A 20,000-nucleotide genomic window follows, 5' to 3' on the forward strand; every position below is an offset into this window, starting at 1 on the left:
CCATCTATTGGATGGATGTTAAACTGGGCGTTACATCTACCAGCATTAGTTGGTGGACATTAAGATCCCACAGTGTACTTAGTGAAGAGTAAGCGAGCTATTACCAGCACAATGAACAAGTTCCAATCTCCTATACTCTGTTGAATATCCTGCAACAGAGTGACAACCCATTCAGGATTGCAAACCCAAGCCCATGAAACTACCTCGGCAGCCTTATGCACCTACTGGAGGATAAATAAAGAAGCAAACGAGAAAGGCACTCGGTAGAGCGCATACCTCCGCCACGTAATGCCCGATCCACGAGAACATATCAGGCCCAATACGTTTTTGAAATATTATGCGATATATCGTTTTTGGCCCCATACCATCTTTCAATGGTGAAGAATCAGTTTAAAAATTATATAATTGTCGCATCCAGATCCGGATTCAGATCTTCACCAAAATCAAATCACTTTGTTGTTGTTGCACACCCAACATGTCCACCAAGTTTCATCCAAATCTGTCTACAACTTTTTGAGATATCATGCTATATCTTCGTTTAGCCATATCTCTCAATGGAGAAGAATCACTATGAAAATTCTAATAGTCGGATCCGGATCTAGATCTTCACCAAAATCTAATCAGTTCGTCCTTGTCAAACACCCAACCTGCCCATCAAATTTCATCCGGATCCGTCCACAACTTTTTGAGACATCCTGCGCACAGACAGACAGACAGACAGACAGACAGACAGACAAACAAACAGAGAGCGGTGAAAACATAACCTCCTTCACCTTCGATGGCAGAGGTAATTACATAATTTGAATCTGGTTTCACACAATCATGAGTTCATATGGGAATGCTAATTAAGCAGGCAATCTCAGAAAACGAATGCTTTGAATGCAAAATAATAAACGTTACAAGTTGCGAATGTCCATAAGTATCCGGGTATATTACACAAGTTGATCAAGAGGCAAACTTGGAGACTTGCTGCATAAATAATGTGAAATAAAAATAACATTTTGCACTTTCAGTGAGATTATATTTGAAGTCATCTGTGAAAGTTCATAAATTGACTTTTCAAATGAAGCCTCATTCAAACAAGCACAGGATTATTGTCATGGTTTCAGTAAAAAGGTGGGGGTGGGAGGAGGGTGTGGGAAAATCTATTACTAGTACATCAAAATGAAAGGAATTTGGAGGCAATAAGGCAAACATCTGCTAAATGGACCAAGTTAATCATGCCTGTGCTCTACACAAGTGTTGAAAACATAATACCTTGTATACAATCACAAAAACAGCTTCAATTGCCTGCAATGCATACCTGCATGTCTGGCGTCATCGCTTTGCCCCTGCGTTCCTTGCTACGAGCACAATGCGACTGCAAAGCCAGGTAGTTCTTTCTCTTGTACTTGCGGTCCATCCGATCCGCATGTTGCTTACAGTGAGCAAAGAAGGGATCAGCTATCTCCTGTAAATATGTGTGTACGCACAATGTACACGATTCAAGGATTCATCCCAAACTTACTATAAAATCAACAACATATTTAGAAACCAAACAAGCAAACGTTCAGGCTTTCGTGAAAATGATTCTAGTTCTTACAGGTATTTGAACAAAATTACCTCCTCTGCCGCAGCCTCTGAGAGTAATCCTTCTCTCTGTGCACACGTCACATGAAAGAAGCCTCTGCACATGCCAGCATCACAGTTGATGCACACACCAGTGCGAGCAAACTGCCTATCTTCACACAGCATGCACTCCTAAAAGGCAGTGTGAAAACACAAGCCAAACCTTCACAGCACATCACAACTGAATTTGGACAAGATCCTCAAGGTCAAATGATATAAGATATGCATGACTGACGAGACAAAGAATGAGAAGGGCACTCTTCGATGTCACGACGTCACCAGATATGCGATTTTAAATATAAGTTTGATTTAAATTCCTGAACCCAGATTCAAAGTCTAAACTAATAAATGCCAATGTGTGTGTGTGTGTGTGTGTGTGTGTGTGTGTGTGTGTGTGTGTGTGTGTGTGTGTGTGTGTGTGTGTGTGTGTGTGTGTGTGTGTGTGTGTGTGTGTGTGTGTGTGTGTGTGTGTGTGTGTGTGTGTGTGTGTGTGTGTGTGTACGCGCACGTGTCCTCCATAGCTCCAAAACCATAAAACCTAGCAGTCTGAAACCTTGCATGCATATGAAGAAAACTCCAAGGAAGGGCAAGAGTGAAAATTGGGAGTTTGGGTTAATTAAAACACCCCTTTTGAAGATAATTAACGGCCTGATTTATATTATATAATTATATTCTTCATCAGGCGATCCTCGGCCACCTCACTGTCTTGGGTTTGAAGGCATTTCCAGGGTAACCTCACTGGGATCTGAAGCCACCTTGTTTTTTGGCCTGCTCAACCTTACCTTGACTTGGAACAGGCCGCAACTTAGAACAAGCTGTTCATCACAGCTATGAATCGCTGGGTATATTGCAATGCTTATAAGTGCCCGGAGACGTCGGTGTTCATTGTTTTATTTCATTCCCGCATATGCGTTCACTACAAGTATCGATTAAACTAAAACGAAATATATATATATATATATATATATATATATATATATATATATATATATATATATATATATATATATATATATATATATATATATATATATATATATATATATATACGAGCATATACCCGTGCTCCGCACGGAGTTGAATGGGTGGCAAAAGGTGGATGAGGCATAATAGTTGATGATATGGGAAGCTGGGAAGGGTGTCATTAGGGATGTGATGCACTATGGTTACCTGTCCTTAGTTTTCTAAAGGACCTCCCTGTGGATGACATTTTGGGTGAGGCTTTTTGCTGAATAGTCATTGTGAGGAATTATTGTCCACTTTGATAGATATAAAGGAGTAACCTCTTGCATGTGAAAATGCAACATATAGTTGGCCATGGGAGAACACAGGGGCTGGGAAGTATATTCCAAGTTTGTCAAATGTTTGGCCCTGGGATTTGTTTAAGGTCATCGAGCATGCGAGTCTGACTGGAAATTGCATCTTCTGCAGTGTGACTGGAAGGTTGGCATCTGATGGGGCAAGTTTAACATGATATAGGCCTAGCCCTCGACTGAACAGGAGCAGTAGAGGGTGACCGAGAATCAGAATGCAAATTTCAATGAACGGCACTTTTTGGCGCACATCCGACGATCGAACACCTCTTGGACGCTTTAATTTGAAGATCACACACGCAAGACACAACACAGGTAATGATGGCGGTTGAGAAACATCAAATTACGTTAACAGAAATAAAAAAAATTAAAATAAATCTTTCCTTTAAATACAATGTTTCTTGTTACATTTTTTGTGTCAAATTCACCTTCTGAGGTAGTCAACATGTGCAGAAGAGGGTTTTACATTGCAGACGCTGTTTTCTAGGAGTGGTATTACGCCTCTCGATGGTGACGGTCTGTCAACGACAGACGTAATGACGTCAGCGAATGACCGATGATGTCATGAAGGAAATACGCCTCTCAGCGGTGACGTCACATGTCGCCATGCAAACGAACGTAAAAATGAGAAAATCGCAGAAAATTCCCAAACCTGTCGATCCAGCACGATCTCACATAGCCCATGCTGTTCATTAGACCACAGAGCACCCGCATGCCGAAAGTGGCGATAATCCGTCCGGCAGTTTTGGAGGATATACGTCAAATTACACACAGACGTGAACAGAAATATTATATATATATATATATATATATATATATATATATATATATATATACTGTATATACTGTATGTATATATATATACATATATATTTATATATATACATACTGGGTGAGTCAAAAGTAGCGCCCGATTTCTGTTTTTTCGGCTGTCAGATTCTTGCATCATTGCAAGTAAAACAGCTTGGTACAGTTCCGTAATAATTTTTTCTTCAATAAATGGTTAGATAAACATGTCATTCATTTATTTCTACCTTCTTGTACACTGTAATACAAATGGAAAACAAACAATCAACTGACAGAAATCAGGCGCTACTTCTGACTCAACCTGTATGTATATATATATATATATATATATATATATATATATATATATATATATATATATATATATATACACACATCTCCATTATAATACCAAGCTTGCACACTAAAAAGCTTGCACACTTATGATACCGAGAGTTTGTGTTCAAACGATAGTTATGAAAGTAGTTTTATAGATGATTCTGAAAGTACGGAAGATGATACCGAAGATGAATTTCAGTTTAAGTAAAGTTTTACTTTATAAATAGGCTAGATTTTGAGCCTCTTTAATTCCCTGATTATCCATGACAAATATGACAAATTTGAGTATTGTCCTGCCTGTGAAAGACGGGGATTAAACACAGAGTCAAAAGCCTATAAACAATGTATATTCTGTGATTATCGTCTAATTAATGACAATAAAATGACCCCGGACCATCTTCAATCTTAAAATCAGATCCTCTTATATTGATTTACCAAAAGAGATAAAACTGAAGAAGCAGTTGTTAATATTCAAAACAAAGATAATAAATGTTTTCTATGGTCTGTTCTTGCTCACTTACATCCTCCACAATGGAAACCTGAAAGGGTTGAACATTATAAGAAATATGAGAATACATTAAATGTTAAAGATTTAAAGTTTCCAATGTCATTGAGAGATATTCTTAAATTTGAGAAAATGAATAATCTATCTGTTAATGTATATGGATTAACGGATGCAAACAAAGTTCAGATATTAAAAATTTCAAACAACTATAAAAATGATGAAACACACATTGACCTTCTCCACTTTACTTCAGAGGAAAAATCACATTATGCTTTCATAAAAAAATTCTCAAGATTAACCAAATCACAACTATATAAGAGAAAATGTAAAACGTATCCTTGTAAGAGATGTCTCAACTACTTTCACACAAAAGAACGATTAAATCAACATTCGAAATATTGGAGTATTCATAAATCAACCGTAATCAATTTACCAAAAGCAGGTTGAAACATATCATTCAAAGATTTAAACAAATCTATAAAACATCCGTTTGTAATATATGCCGATTTTGAATGTATCCTTGAAAAGATGTACACTGTTTCTCCAAATCCAAATGAATCATACACAAACACATACCAAAAACATACTCCTTGTGGTTTCTGTTATTATATCAAATCATCTGTTGGTGATGAATACAATAAGTTAGAACTTTATAGAGGGGAAGATGCCTCAGAGGAGTTTGTAAGATGATTGGAAAAAGATTGTATAAGACTAAGAGAAATAATGGTGAAAACCTATAAACCAATGTCATTAACAAAGGAAGAGGAAAAGGAATTTAGAGAGAACAGTACCTGTCATACTTGTGATGAGGAAATTGAGGAAGAGGTCAAGGTTCGGGATCACTGTCATCTTACTGGTAAATATAGAGGTCCAGCTCATTCCCATTGTAATCTTGATTACAAGTCTCCAAATTTTATTCCTGTCTTTCTTCACAACAATGCTCACTATGACACACATCTATTGATAAATGAACTTTCAAAGACATTCGGAAATATTTTCGCCATTCCAAACACAGATCAAAAATACATCTCATTCAGAAAAACAATTTATACATCCCCCATAACCCATATCAGATTTCTTGACACATACAAGTTTATGGAAGATTCATTATCTGAGTTAGCATCAAATATTAAAAACTTCCCGAGTCTTAAATCATATTTCTCAAATCAAGAAGAGATTGATCTCCTATCACAAAAGGAAATGTATCCGTATGACTATATGGATTCATTTGAAAGGTTTAAAGAAACACAACTTCCTTCAAGGGAGAGTTTCTATGGTAAGTTGAATAATACTCATATTTCTGATGAAGATTATACACAAGCTAAAAAGGTTTGGGAGAAGTTTAATATAAAGAATCTTGGGGAATATCATGATTTATATCTTAAAACTGATGTACTGTTATTAAGTGATGTGTTTGAAACTTTTAGAACAGTCTGTCATAATAAAAATTATTATGGATTAGACCCCGCTCACTCTTACATGGCCCCGGGTTTGGCTTGGAGTGCAATGTTAAAAATGACAAAACAAAATTTGAAATTAATCAGTGATATAGATATGCTTTTAATGATAGAGAAGGCTAAAAGAGGAGGAATATCTCAAGTATGTTTCAAGAAATATGCGAAAGCAAATAACAAATATCTTCCTGATTATAATAAGAACGAGGACAACTCGTACCTGATGTATTATGATGCTAACAATTTGTATGGGTGGGCCATGTCTCAATCTCTGCCTTATGGTAAATTAGAGTGGGTGGAAGAAAAGGATTATGAAAAGGTTTTGATGAATATTGTTATTTCTTCTCAAGAGGAATTGAATGAGGAAGAATCAGGTTATTTTGAAGTTGATTTGAGGTACCCGAGTGATCTTCATAATAAGCATAAAGACCTTCCTTTTGCATGTGAGAAAGAAACCCCAAAGAAAGAATGGTAAAGTGATTACCAACAGTCATCTATATTAATATTTCAGCATGCCCCTTTCTTTGTTCCACCATCAGATTTTTGTTACTGCATGAAATGAAACAAGATTTGGCACATATACTAATGATATTATTGTCTTCCTTAAGAGGCCCCTCAAAATTCGTTTTGATGCATTTTCACAAACTCCAACGGATTCCATTCAAATTCGGTACGATCATGGCTTTTGGTCCAACTTAGGTCATTGGCTATAAATTTTTTCCATAACACTTCCGATATTCGAAAAAAATCGATAAATCGATATCCCTTATGGGATTTTCCATTCAAATCCACTCAAGTTTAAGGCCTACAGGGGACGCAAATTTCCACTTTGCCCCGGGCGCTGTTTACCTCCGCTACGCCAAGCTGTTAGGGTTGGGGTTTGCATTAGTGTTAGGGTTAGGGTTAGCTACCCTAACACTAACCCTAACCCTAACAGCTAACCCTAACCCTAACAGCTAACCCTAACCCTAACCGCTAACCCTAACTGCAACCCTAACCGCTAACCCCTAACCACTAACTGCTAACAGCTAACAGCTATTCAGGAAATTTGCAAGAAAGCCCGGGCAACACTGGGCTTTATTGCGAGCCCGAGCAACGCCGGGAATTACTACTAGTTTAATATAAAAGGTAAATCTTCAGAAAAACTACACACTACATTAAATGATAAAGAAAGTTATGTTTTACATCAAAGGAACTTGAGACAACATTTATCTGCTGGGTTGAGAGTGAGGAAAATTCATAGGATTTTGAAATTTAAACAAAGTCCATGGTTAAAGGATTATATTGATTTTAATACAAAAAGTAGAAAAAAAGCAGAAACAGATTTTGAGAAAGACTTTTATAAATTAATGAATAATGCTGTATTTGGAAAGACGATGGAAAATGTTAGGAATCGAGAAAACATAAGACTTGCTACATCTTGGAAACAGGCTTCAAAGTTAATTAACAAACCAAGTTTTGAACGGGTGGAGGTATTTTCAGAGAACTTTTGTGCTATTCATTTGAAAAAAAGAGAGTATTAAAATGAATAAACCTATTTACTACCTTGGCTTGGTAGTATTTACTTGGTAGAGATTTACTAATCATCCCATACCCCTTGGCTAAACACTGACAGTCAAAATGGCTGTTCAACAGCTGTGCTATGAAGTGACCATTGAAAGTTCAAGTGACCATCCATGACCATTTTGTCTGACAGTGAGGACACTATTGTCAACAAATAAGTTCACACATTTACTACACGCAGTGTTATTGTTGATATTTGAAGGTTTTAAAAGGTGTTAAGTTTCTTTTGCATTTCAGTATATATATATATATATATATATATATATATATATATATATATATATATATATATATATATATATATATATATATATATATATATATATATATATGATACAAGTAATTATAAACCTGGTGATGTGTTGTTTTCATCAAATAATGAAAATGTTATTGGTGAGTTTAAAGATGAATTGGGTGGGAAGGTTATGAGTGAATTTATCGGATTGAGATCAAAGGCTTATGCTTTTACATATATTGACAATAATATTGAAAGGTGTAAAAAGAAGTTAAAGGGAATAAAGAAAAAAATAAGAGATGAAAAAATAATCTTTAAACATTATTACAACTGTTTAATCTTAAAGAAGGAAGAGTAAAGAAAAATGAATAAAATAAGAAGTTATAAACATCAAGTATATGCAGAAGAAATAAATAAGAAAGCATTAAGAGCTTTTGATGATAAAAGATATATTTTAGAGAATGGAATTAATAGTCTCCCTGATGACGATAAGTATAAGTGCTGAGGGATTACTACCAACTTTACTGATTTATAAATGATAGAACCAAGCAATAACCAAACCAAAGAGTGGAGATGCAATCAACCTTGGTACTTAAATGGAAAACATAAAGAATGTGAAAAATATCAAATAAGTCTTATTGAAGAAATAACTGGGGAAAAATAGATAAAACAAATAAGTGACTAAATTTAATTACAAATAAGTGAGAGGATGTAAAGAAAAAAAATAAATATCCTTGAATGGACTGAAAACTTTGATGGTTATCAATTAAACAATGGAAAAACAATTTACTATAATCTCAAAATGATATGTGGCTCAGGGGGTAGTCAAACAAGGGCATCAAGAGAAGTTTATCATTTTATCTCTGCTCAACAAAAACATTTAAGACCAAGAACTAAGTTCTAAAATAATATGTGTGAACATACTCGATGGTGATGAATGTCATAGAAAAATTAATTTATTACCTGATGTAGAACATGATCAAATATTCATTGCCTCACTCTTTGAATGGAATGATAATAGAAAAGAAATGTTTTAATCAGTGTCTCAATGGGAGAGAGATCTTAATTATATTCTCAATTTAAGTCAGTCCCTATTTAACATTTGGGGGGTTGAAGGATGGAGGAGGGGAAGGGGGCAGAGATGAAACTACTGGTTCGAGCTTTTGAGCCTTGAGACAGAGAGTCAGAGGGGGGAGAGAAAAATCATTCTCCTGTTTTAACTGAATGAGACGTGAGATAGAGATTTCTCCCTATTAATTTGTATGGGGGGGAATCAGTCTCATGTTTGGGGAGAAAATCATTCTCCTGTTTCAGGCTTTTTAAGGGGTTTTCAAAAAGGTTATCCAATACATTTGTATGAGGTTTTTTGGGCCCTGAGACAGTCTCAAATTAACATGAGCTTGTATGGGAGAAAATCATTCTCCTGTTTAAGGTTTTTTTAAAGGGGTTTTCAAAAAGGTTAGCCCATACATTTGTATGGGAGGAATTAGACTCCAGTTGAGGGGTTTTTGGGGATCAATTCAAACAGTTTTTCCCCTTCACCCCATTCATTTGCATGGTTGCCTTAGAAACCCCACATATACATATATATATATATATATATATATATATATATATATATATATATATATATATATATACATATACATATATTCATATACAGAAACAAATATGTATATGTGTGTATAATATATATATATATATATATATATATATATATATATATATATTTGTATATGTGTGTAGATATATATATACACATATATATAGATATACATATATAATATAATACATATATATATATATATATATAGATGTATATCTACACACATATACATATATATATATATATATATATATATATATATATATATATATATATATATACATATATAATATACACATATATATAATATATAATATATATTTACAAACAAACATATATATATAAATTCATATATAAATACGTATATATAAATACGTATATATATATATATATATATATATATATATATATATATATATATATATATATATATATATATATATATATATACGTATATATAAATACATATATATATATATATATATATATTAGGGTGCTTCTAAAAAATGAAAGTTTTTTTTTTTAATGCGCAGAACCCGCCATTCAGTGAGGTTCCTACTCGAAATCATTGTGTTAAAATATTTTTTTCTTGAGTCATGTTCTTGAACTTGCACAAGCGATGCAAAGTTGCACATAGGGCATCAAAAACTGCCAAAAATGATTTTTTTCCCCTTTTCACAGATCAATTAAAAGTTTATTTTGATATCATCTGAATTTACTGTTTTGAGGGTTTAATTAATATATTCGTATAATTAAATGCATTAAAATGATATTAAATATTGATGTGAAGAAATGAAAATCAGCTCATAAATTGCTAAATCGAAAAATAATGAAGTCCCAACTCAGTCCAAATTTCGGAAACGAAAAGTTTTCTTGTTGAAAGTTGCGCAATTGCACAGCAGTGAGCAGAGCCTTTCTTCATGCGTGCATGAATTAACACGCAAGCTTGGCAAAAACTTGTAACTTTTCAATGTGTACTTACCACTCTGTAACATTTCCCACTTAACCATGATGTTTTTATCTTTTTTTCAGACCAGAAATTTCTGCATATTTTCGGGGTAATGGCCTCCAGAACTAGATCGAAAAAGGCCATTTGGCTGATTGAATCCCCTAATCCAACACTTCCTGGCCAGAAGCTTCCTTCTAAGGCCGAAGTTCTCCGCTTTTTGATGTTCCTTCATGTGGAAATGAATGAGACCCTAACTGCAAGTGTGAATCAAACATCACTAGAGCTAATGAACATCTGGTCCACAGAGGGGATTCCTACTAAGCACCTTCCTGATGTGGTAGTCCATGTGCGAAAATTACACACAACGTGGCAGGGTTTAAAGAAAAGCATCAATCGGAAGACTGCTACCAACATGGAGAAACAAGACAATTTCAAGGCCGACCTGGATGAGCTGTTTGCCATAGCTCACGCTGATGCTATGAATCTTATAAAAATCGATGAGGACAAGGAGTTTCTTGCTTCTCAGCGTGAAAAGGGGCGTCCAGGAAAGATCGGGAGTCTTGACTACAAGACTGCCAGGACTTCAGAGAAAATTATGAAACGTAAGGATGAAGAGAAAAAGAGGAAACAGAAGGTGCTTTTGGAGATGGCCGCAACTTCTGAAACAGCCAACCTCCAGTCTTCCTCCACCAGCTCTACTGAATCTAGTCCAAGTCGACAACCATCTTCTTCCATCCATCCAACCACCTGTGATTCCCAGCCTCCGAAGAGAAAACGTGGGACAACTGGATTAACATCTGAAGTAACTGAGGCCCTGGATAGAACTCTCCTTAGCGATCGTTCTGCAAGTCGGGTTCTAATTCCATTTGCCAAGCAATTGGGACAAGACATCAATAAACTTTCTCTCAGTCCAAGTGCCATTCGTGCCGCTCGTGTTAAGCACCGGAAGCAACGCGCTGAAGAGATAAAGCAGAGCTTTAAGGTTGACACACCCCTGGTAGTCCACTGGGATTCCAAGCTGATGCCAGACCTAACTGGAAGAGACAAAGTTGACAGGCTGCCAATTCTGGTCACTGGGAATGGTGTGTCAAAAATCCTGGCAATTCCGATGCTGAAAGACTCCAAGGCGGAAGAAACAGCCGCAGTCATCTTTTCAACAGTTAAGGAGTGGAACCTGATGGGATGTGTTTTGACACGACAGCTGTTAATACTGGAATCCGGGGTGGGGTCTGTGTTCGTATTGAAAACATCCTTGATCATCAACTTCTTTATTTTGCGTGTCGGCACCATGTCTTAGAACTTGTTTTGGAAGCAATTTACTCTTCTTCGGTCGATGAAGCATCCCGAAGGCCAGACATCACCTTATTCCAAACCTTCCGGGACTGCTGGCTCCATTTTAATTTCACGCCGTACTTGACTGCTGCTGATGATGCAAGCACAGCCACCGATATCCATCCATGGGCCAATTCTGTCATTCAGCATGCCCAAGAGCTTCTGAAGCAGAAGCATCCCTGAGACGACCACAAAGAACTTCTCCAACTGACGATCATTTTCCTTGGAGGCGTCCCTTCTGGACATCAGGTTCCAACATTCAGGGCACCTGGCGCCGTTCACCGAGCGCGTTGGATGGCTCGTGCAATTTACTGCTTCAAGATCTGGATGTTTCAAGGGCAGTTCTCGGATTTTCTCACTAAACGCGCATCATCATCCCGCAGTACATGTCGCACAGAACGCCTGTTTAGCGGGATCAAGCAGGTCTGTCTTTTTGTTGCTAAGCACTATATCAGGGCCTGGTTCGACGCTCGAAATGCTGCTTCCGCGCCAAAGAATGACCTCCAGCTCCTTCAAGCCCTCCATTCCATGAATCATGCTGCATACAAAACAATGAGCCGCCATCTGTGGTACCTGAGCGAAGTTAACGTCGGCCTTGCACTCTTTGATTCGTCAGAAAAGATCGCCATGGTAATAAACATGAAGGACGTGGAGGGTTCAGAGGATCCATCTCGACGAGTCTGGCTTCCCAATCCAGAGGGAAAGAAGCTGTCTGACCTATGCTCCTCCCAAACAAAAAATCTCTTTACGCTCCTCGAGCTGCCAGAAGACTTTCTCGAGGAAAAGGATCCAACAAACTGGAAGAGCTTTGAATCCTACGTCAAAGCAAAGCAGAGGGTTGACTCTTTGAACGTCGTGAATGATGCGGCCGAAATAGGCGTCGCCCTCATCCAAGATTTCACGAAAGCTGGTCGAACAAGAGATGAAGCTCAAGTGCAGTACCTTGTTCAAGTGATGGAGGATGACCGACGGAAATACCCAAAGGCCTCAAAGGAAACTTTGATTTTATAAAGGAATATTATTTACTTTTCAGGATAATTTTTTTTAATTGTTTTCATCAAAAGAGATTTTCATTTTAATTTAGCCATGTTGTACTAATGGAGAAGGATGTCAAGTGCCTGCGCAAGTCCTAAATATTATTTAATCTTTATAAAACTTGGAAGATTTTAGTTTTTCATGAAACCTCACCATTTGGAAGGTTCTGCAAACTTCTATTGCAAATTTGAATTTTTACCATAGTAGCTAAAAGCGCCCTAATATACATATATATATATATATATATATATATATATATATATATATATATATATATATATGTATATATATATATATATATATATATATATATATATATATATATATATATATATATATATATATATATATATATATATATATATATATATATATATATATATATATATCCATATCCTGGTGTTGGCGCAGTGGTTAGGACAGCGGCTTGGGATCCAAGAGGTCCTGAGTTCAAGCCCCGTTGGGCCACTGAATTAATACACCAGGGGGTTGACTCAGCCTGTCATCCTTCCGAGGTCGGCAAAATGAGTACCAGTATACTGGGCTGGTGTATACCCCGGTTAAAATAGGTGTACCTTATCCCTGTGTCGTAAGAGGCGACCAGGGTTGCGTCAGGAAGGGCATCCGGCGTAAAACATGTGCCAAATCACAATGCGGATCATACGCATGATCCGCTGTGGCGACCCCTAACGGGAGCAGCCGAAAGAAGAATAAGAAGAGATATGTATATATATATATATATATATATATAAAAATATATATATATATATATATATATATATATATATATATATATATATATATATATATATATATATATATATATATACACATATACACATACATACATAGATATACATACACACATAGATATACATACACATATATATATATATATATATACATAGATATACATACACATATATATATATATATATATAAATACATATATATATATATATACATACATATATATATATATACCTATACATTTGGGTTTTCCAAAAACAGCAAAAAAAAAATTAGATGTTGTCTCCACAAGCCTTAAATTATTCCACTATGATTCAATAACGCGCAAAAAAAAATTTAAGTTGATCAGAGGTGATTTAGAGGTCGCTCCATATGACCACTTTTAGTTTCATGAGTTGGTTAAATTCGGGTATGGTAAGGTACGATTACGGGCACTTCTGGATGTCCGAGGTGGAAATGGAGTGCATTTTCGAACTCTATGGGGTCGATTTACTCTATGAAATGACTGCACCGACATTGAATTCACGACCATTTCGAAAATATGACCGAAAACAAGATTTATCATCACTGGAGTTGAGTAACTAATCCAACCCATTTCAATATTTTCTAATCTATAATTAATTTGTTGTCCGTCTAAACATTTCTTAGAGTAAATCAACCCCACTGAGTTCGAAAATGCAGTCCATTTTCACCGAGGAAGTTCAGAAGTGTATGGATTCGCATTTCACCATACCCTAATTTTTCAATCAATGGAATTACAAACTATTGGAATATTTCGTCTCATTTACCAAATACTACTATCATCTCCACCTCTATTGCTGTCTCCACTCCCGCCTGAACTTATGTTGAGCGGGCCCAACATCCAGTGTTTTAGATTCAATGATTCACAAAAAATATGTTAGTTATTTATTTTGTTATTATTATATTAAATTATTTAGTTATAATTAGATGCATATATATATATATATATATATATATATATATATATATATATATATATATATATATAAATATATATGTATACATGACCGTTTTTACAGCCATTTTTCCCTGCTGTGCAGGGGTTTGGCTTTTTCTTGAGGCAATGTTTTTATGGCCGGATGCCCTTCCTGACGCCAACCCTGGTCGCCTCTTACGACACACAGGGATATGGTACACCTATTCTAACCGGGGCATACACCGGGACCAGTACACTGGTACTCATTTCGCCGACCTCGGAAGGATGACAGGCTGAGTCAACCCCCTGGTGTTAATTCAGCAGCCAACGGGGCTTGAACTCAGGACACTGGGATCCCAAGCCGCCACCCTAACCACTAAGCCAACACTAGGCTTACAAATAAATATATATATATATATATATATATATATATATATATATAAACAAAGATATATAAATAAATTTATATATATCAATAAATATATATAAATATATATATGTAAATAAATAAATATATATATATATATATATATATATATATATATATATATATATATATATATATATATATATAAATATATATGGAAATATATATATATATATATATATATATATAATATACATATATATATAAATATATATATATATATATCCATCCATATAAATATATATAAATTTATAAATGTATGCATATATAAGTACATATATACATACATATATATATATGAAAATAAATACATACATATAAATATATATTTATAAATATTTTCATATAAATATATACATATGTATATAATATGTGAAGATATACGTATAAATATTTACTTATACATATATAAATAAATATATAAAAATATATACATATAAATAAATAAATATATACATTTAAATATATAAAAAATATATACATATAAATAAATATATAAATAAATATAAACATACATATATATATATATATTTATATATACAGTTATGCGCCGCTTAACGACGTTCCGGGCAACGACGGATCGCATATACGACGGATCTGCCAGCTCTGAAGAAAAAAAAAAAATGAAAAAAAATGTAGCTGAAACATTCCTATCGCCTCGTGATGTAGCCGACTGTGATGAATTAAAGGATGTGACGCGCGATCACGTGTCGTGCAGTCAGATAAAACCGTGATGCCGCGCGGTCTGTGGGATTGTCCCTCGGGCATTGTCATTTACGACGGTGGTTCACTTGGTGCTCGTTGAATGGTGAGAATTGAGAGTATACCGGACTCCGTGCTTATGCTGGCTAATTGCTGACTTATTTTGCGGTGATCGACTGCACGTGTATTCCTTGCTGCACATGTATTCCTTGCTGCACATGTATTCCTCGCTGCACATGTATTCCTTTATGTGTCTGTAGAATCGGCTTCAATCAAGTGAAATAAAGCCTTACACTCCGAAGGTTTTTTTCCCTCACACTCACTTCAATTTATTTCACTTGATTCCTTCGGCTGCCTCAACCGACTATGGACAAGATCTACAAGCCGGAGAGGTTCGATGCGGACCCCAACGCTACTGACTCGGAAATGAAGTGGTCGCATTGGTTCCGTTCCTTCTCACACTATCTGACCATCATTGAAGAGGGATCCGACAAACTGGCCGCGCTTGTAAACAATGTCTCGACCAGTGTATTCAGGCTCTTCTCGGAGTGTGACACCTACGACGCAGCGATCGACGTGCTGCGGGCGCTCTACGTGAAGCGCAAGAATGAGGTATACATACGACATCTCCCCGGCAAGCAGCCGGGGAGACAATCGATCAGTTCCTGCAAGCTCTGAGGCAGTTGGGCAAAGACTGCAGTTTCCGGGCTGTAACCGCCGAGGAACATGGAGATGAAGCGACCCGAGAGGCGTTCATCCAGGGGCTCCAGTCAGCCCCCATTCGGCAACGCTTACTGGAAAAAGCACAACCCACTCTTGAAATGGTAGCTGACCAGGCCCGAGCTATGGATACGGCTCAGCAGCAATCTGAGTCATATGGGACACCAGTGTTGCTAATACATCTGCGCATACATAATACACCAACGCTGCTACGGCGGAAACTCAAAGAACCCCCCGGGACACCTCCGACACCGAGGATGGAGATAAACCCGAGGAATCGGATACCCAGACCTCGTCAAACTCCTCAGCAACTACTTCGGTTGGTAAATGTTTCTTTTGTGGGTATAAAAGACACCCCCGTAACAAATGCCCCGCCAGGGATGCCACATGCATGAACTGTGACAAGAAAGGGCATTATGCCAGGGTATGCAAATCTACTCTTAGAAGAAATAAACCCACTTCTGCGGCTCTCTACTCACAAAAGAAAGCAACAGCAGCTTCACCGGGGAATCTATCCAAAGTTATCATCAACGTACGAATTAACGGGCATATGGCTGAGGCGCTGATTGACACCGGTAGCTCTGAAAGTTTCGTCAACAGCTCACTAGCAAAGGCCAGGAAATGGAAGATACACCCGACAGACAATACGGTATGCATGGCCTCCACATCACGACAGTCCAGCGTACGAGGGTACTGCAATGTTGAGTTGGACGTAAAAGGCTACACGCATCGGGATGTAAGGGTACTGTTGCTTCGTGATTTATGCGCAGATGTAATTCTGGGTCATAATGTCCTCAAGCAGCACGCGAGCGTCGAAATACCCTTTGGAGGAAGCAAACCTCGTCTAATTCTAAATGCTCTGACCACCGCAGAGGTATCGTCCCCCCTGCTGTTTGCTAACTTGTCGCCGGACTGTAAACCGATAGCGATCAAATCGCGACGATACACCGCCGCCGATATGAACTTCATCACTTCTGTGACCAAGCGATTACTGGAAGAAGGTATTATAGAACCGAGCGATTCGCCATGGCGCGCGCAGGTGTTGGTGAGCACCAACCAGAACCACAACAAACGAATGGTTGTCGATTACTCACAAACGGTCAATCGCTTCACCCATCTCGATGCCTCCCCTTTGCTGCGCATAGACGAGATGGTCGAACGCGTGGCCAATTACAAAATATTCAGCACCATTGATTTGCGAAGCGCCTATCATCAAATTCCCATTCGAGAGGAAGACAAACCTTACACCGCGTTCGAGGCAGGTAGACGCCTCTATCAATTTAGGAGGATTCCGTTCGGTGTCACTAATGGAGGAGCTTGCTTCCAACGAGTTATGGACGACATCATCTTGGATGAAAACCTCAAAGACACTTTTGTTTACGTGGACAATGTCACGGTGTGCGGTAAGGATCGGGGGGAACATGATATGAATCTGGACAGATTCTTGAGCATTGCTAGAAAATATAATCTGACTCTCAACTACGATAAATGCGTATTCTCGGCAAAGTCAATTGATCTTCTCGGCTACACAATAGCCGACGGCACGATTAAGCCCGATCATGAACGATTGCGCCCACTCCGTGAGCTACCCCCACCTCATGACCTGCAGACATTGCGTCGAGTGATTGGAATGTTCGCTTACTACGCTAGATGGATTCCCCAATACTCCAAAAAAATACATCCCCTGGTGCATTGCAAAAACTTCCCGCCAGATGCCGCTGTTGTAAAAGCTTCCCACAGCCTCAAAGATGATATCAGTAATTCCGTGGTATTATCGATCGACAGCACGGTGCCGTACGTAGTGGAAACGGACGCTTCCGATCACGCGATCGCCGCGACGCTCAATCAGTCCGGACGACCCGTCGCGTTCTTCTCGAGAACTCTCTCAGGAAGCGAGCAGAGACACTCGACACTCTGCGATAGAGAAGGAAGCGTACGCTATTGTCGAAGCCCTACGTAAATGGAGACATTATTTACTGGGCAACCACTTCACACTCGTCACGGACCAGCGATCCGTTGCCTTCATGTTTGATGGGAAAAATAACGGGAAAATTAAGAACGAGAAAATAATGAGATGGCGGATAGATCTATCCTGTTATAGTTACGACATTGTTTATCGGCCCGGGAGGGAAAACCCTGTTGCAGACACCTTCTCTCGGGTCTACTGTTCGGCGACAATCGGTTGGGCTTTGCAAGACCTCCATGTGTCTCTGTGCCACCCAGGAGTAACCAGAATGGCACATTTCGTGTGCAGACAAAACCTTCCCTATTCTATCGATGATATTAAACAAATGAATGCCTCTTGCCCTGTTTGTGCTGAACTAAAACCCAGATTTTATGGCGCCGCTTCTGGCAGATTGATCAAGGCCACTTCACCCTTCGAGAGACTAAATATCGACTTCAAAGGGCCCCTGCCAACTGAGACAGACAACAGATACATACTCACGGTTGTTGATGAATACTCAAGGTTCCCATTCGCATTCCTGTGCTCGGATATGACCTCGGGCACTGTCGTGAAATGTCTCTCTGACCTCTTATCCCATGTTTGGGAAACCGTCGTACATACATTCAGACAGAGGGCCGTGTTTCATGTCGGTCGAGCTCAAACAGTTCCTATATGAACACGGCATAGCAACTAGTCGAACGACGGGTTACAACCCACAGGGTAATGGGCAGGTGGAACGGTATAATGGAGTCATTTGGAAAGCCGTAACCCTGGCGCTGAAATCGAGAGGACTGGGGCCCGAGCGGTGGGAGGTTACCCTACTCGACGCTCTGAATTCCATACGCTCTTTGCTCTGTACGTCCATCAATGCTACTCCGCACGAACGAATGTTTACTCACCAACGACGTTATGTTGACGGCCAATCGGTGCCCAACTGGCTAACCTATCCCGGAACAGTGTTCATGAAGCGCCCGGTACGACAAAGCAAGTCTGAACCAATGGTGGAGAAGGTCGAACTCATCGATGCTAATCCTGAGTATGCTCATGTTCGACTTCCTGATGGCAGGGAGACCACTGTGTCGGTTTGCCATCTGGCTCCCGCAGGTACTCCTCCATCTGGTACTCCTCCCTCTGACATTCCCTCCCGAGGTGTTTCCCCCCCAGGAACTCCACCCGAGAATGGTGGCGACGGAGCTGCCGCATTCCACCCGAGAGCGATCGAGGAGTCATCCCCGGCACGAGTCGAGGCTCCCCAAGAGGATCGGAAGCCTCCCTCAAGTGAAACCACCATTTACTCCCGGAGAGGTCGACGGATAAAACCCCCTCGCCGGCTCGATCTGTAAAGGGGATAATCGGCATCCCTCGATGGCACCTTACCATGCTCCTATAACTCAAAATAATCCTCACTGCTTGAAATGTATGCTTCTGTAGTTTAAATAGTTCGCACTGCTTGAAATGTATACTCCTATAGCGTTGAAGTAATCATGGTGCGTTAGTTGAGCCTCTAGTAACATTTTAAAGACGGGGAGAATGTCATGAATTAAAGGATGTGACGCGCGACCACGTGTCGCGCAGTCAGATAAAACCGTGATGCCGCGCGGTCGGTGGGATTGTCCCTGGGGCATTGTCATTTACGGCGGTGGTTCACTTGGTGCTCGTTGAATGGTGAGAATTGAGAGTATACCGGACTCCGTGCTTATGCTGGCTAATTGCTGATTTATTTTGCGGTGATCGACTGCACATGTATTCCTTGCTGCACATGTATTCCTTTATGTGTCTGTAGAATCGGCTTCA

General features: G+C 38.4%; 1 protein-coding gene across 9 annotated transcripts in view; it reads right to left on the reverse strand.

Annotated features, from left to right (window-relative positions):
• Positions 1-20,000, reverse strand: part of PHF14 (PHD finger protein 14) — a 333,451-nt gene that overhangs the window by 118,446 nt on the left and 195,005 nt on the right. For all 9 annotated transcript variants that reach the window (XM_085873138.1, XM_085873144.1, XM_085873141.1 and 6 more), the window contains 2 exons: positions 1,603-1,740; positions 1,304-1,450 (listed from right to left, as the gene is read on the reverse strand). In XM_085873138.1, the coding sequence (XP_085729264.1) occupies positions 1,304-1,450; positions 1,603-1,740 (285 nt within the window). The remainder of the gene's footprint in view (positions 1-1,303; positions 1,451-1,602; positions 1,741-20,000) is intronic.

The sequence above is a fragment of the Eptatretus burgeri genome, chromosome 3 (assembly GCF_056783735.1).
Source record: "Eptatretus burgeri isolate ZD-2024b chromosome 3, Ebu_testis_v1, whole genome shotgun sequence".
In the NCBI taxonomy this organism is placed as follows: Eukaryota; Metazoa; Chordata; class Myxini; order Myxiniformes; family Myxinidae; genus Eptatretus; species Eptatretus burgeri.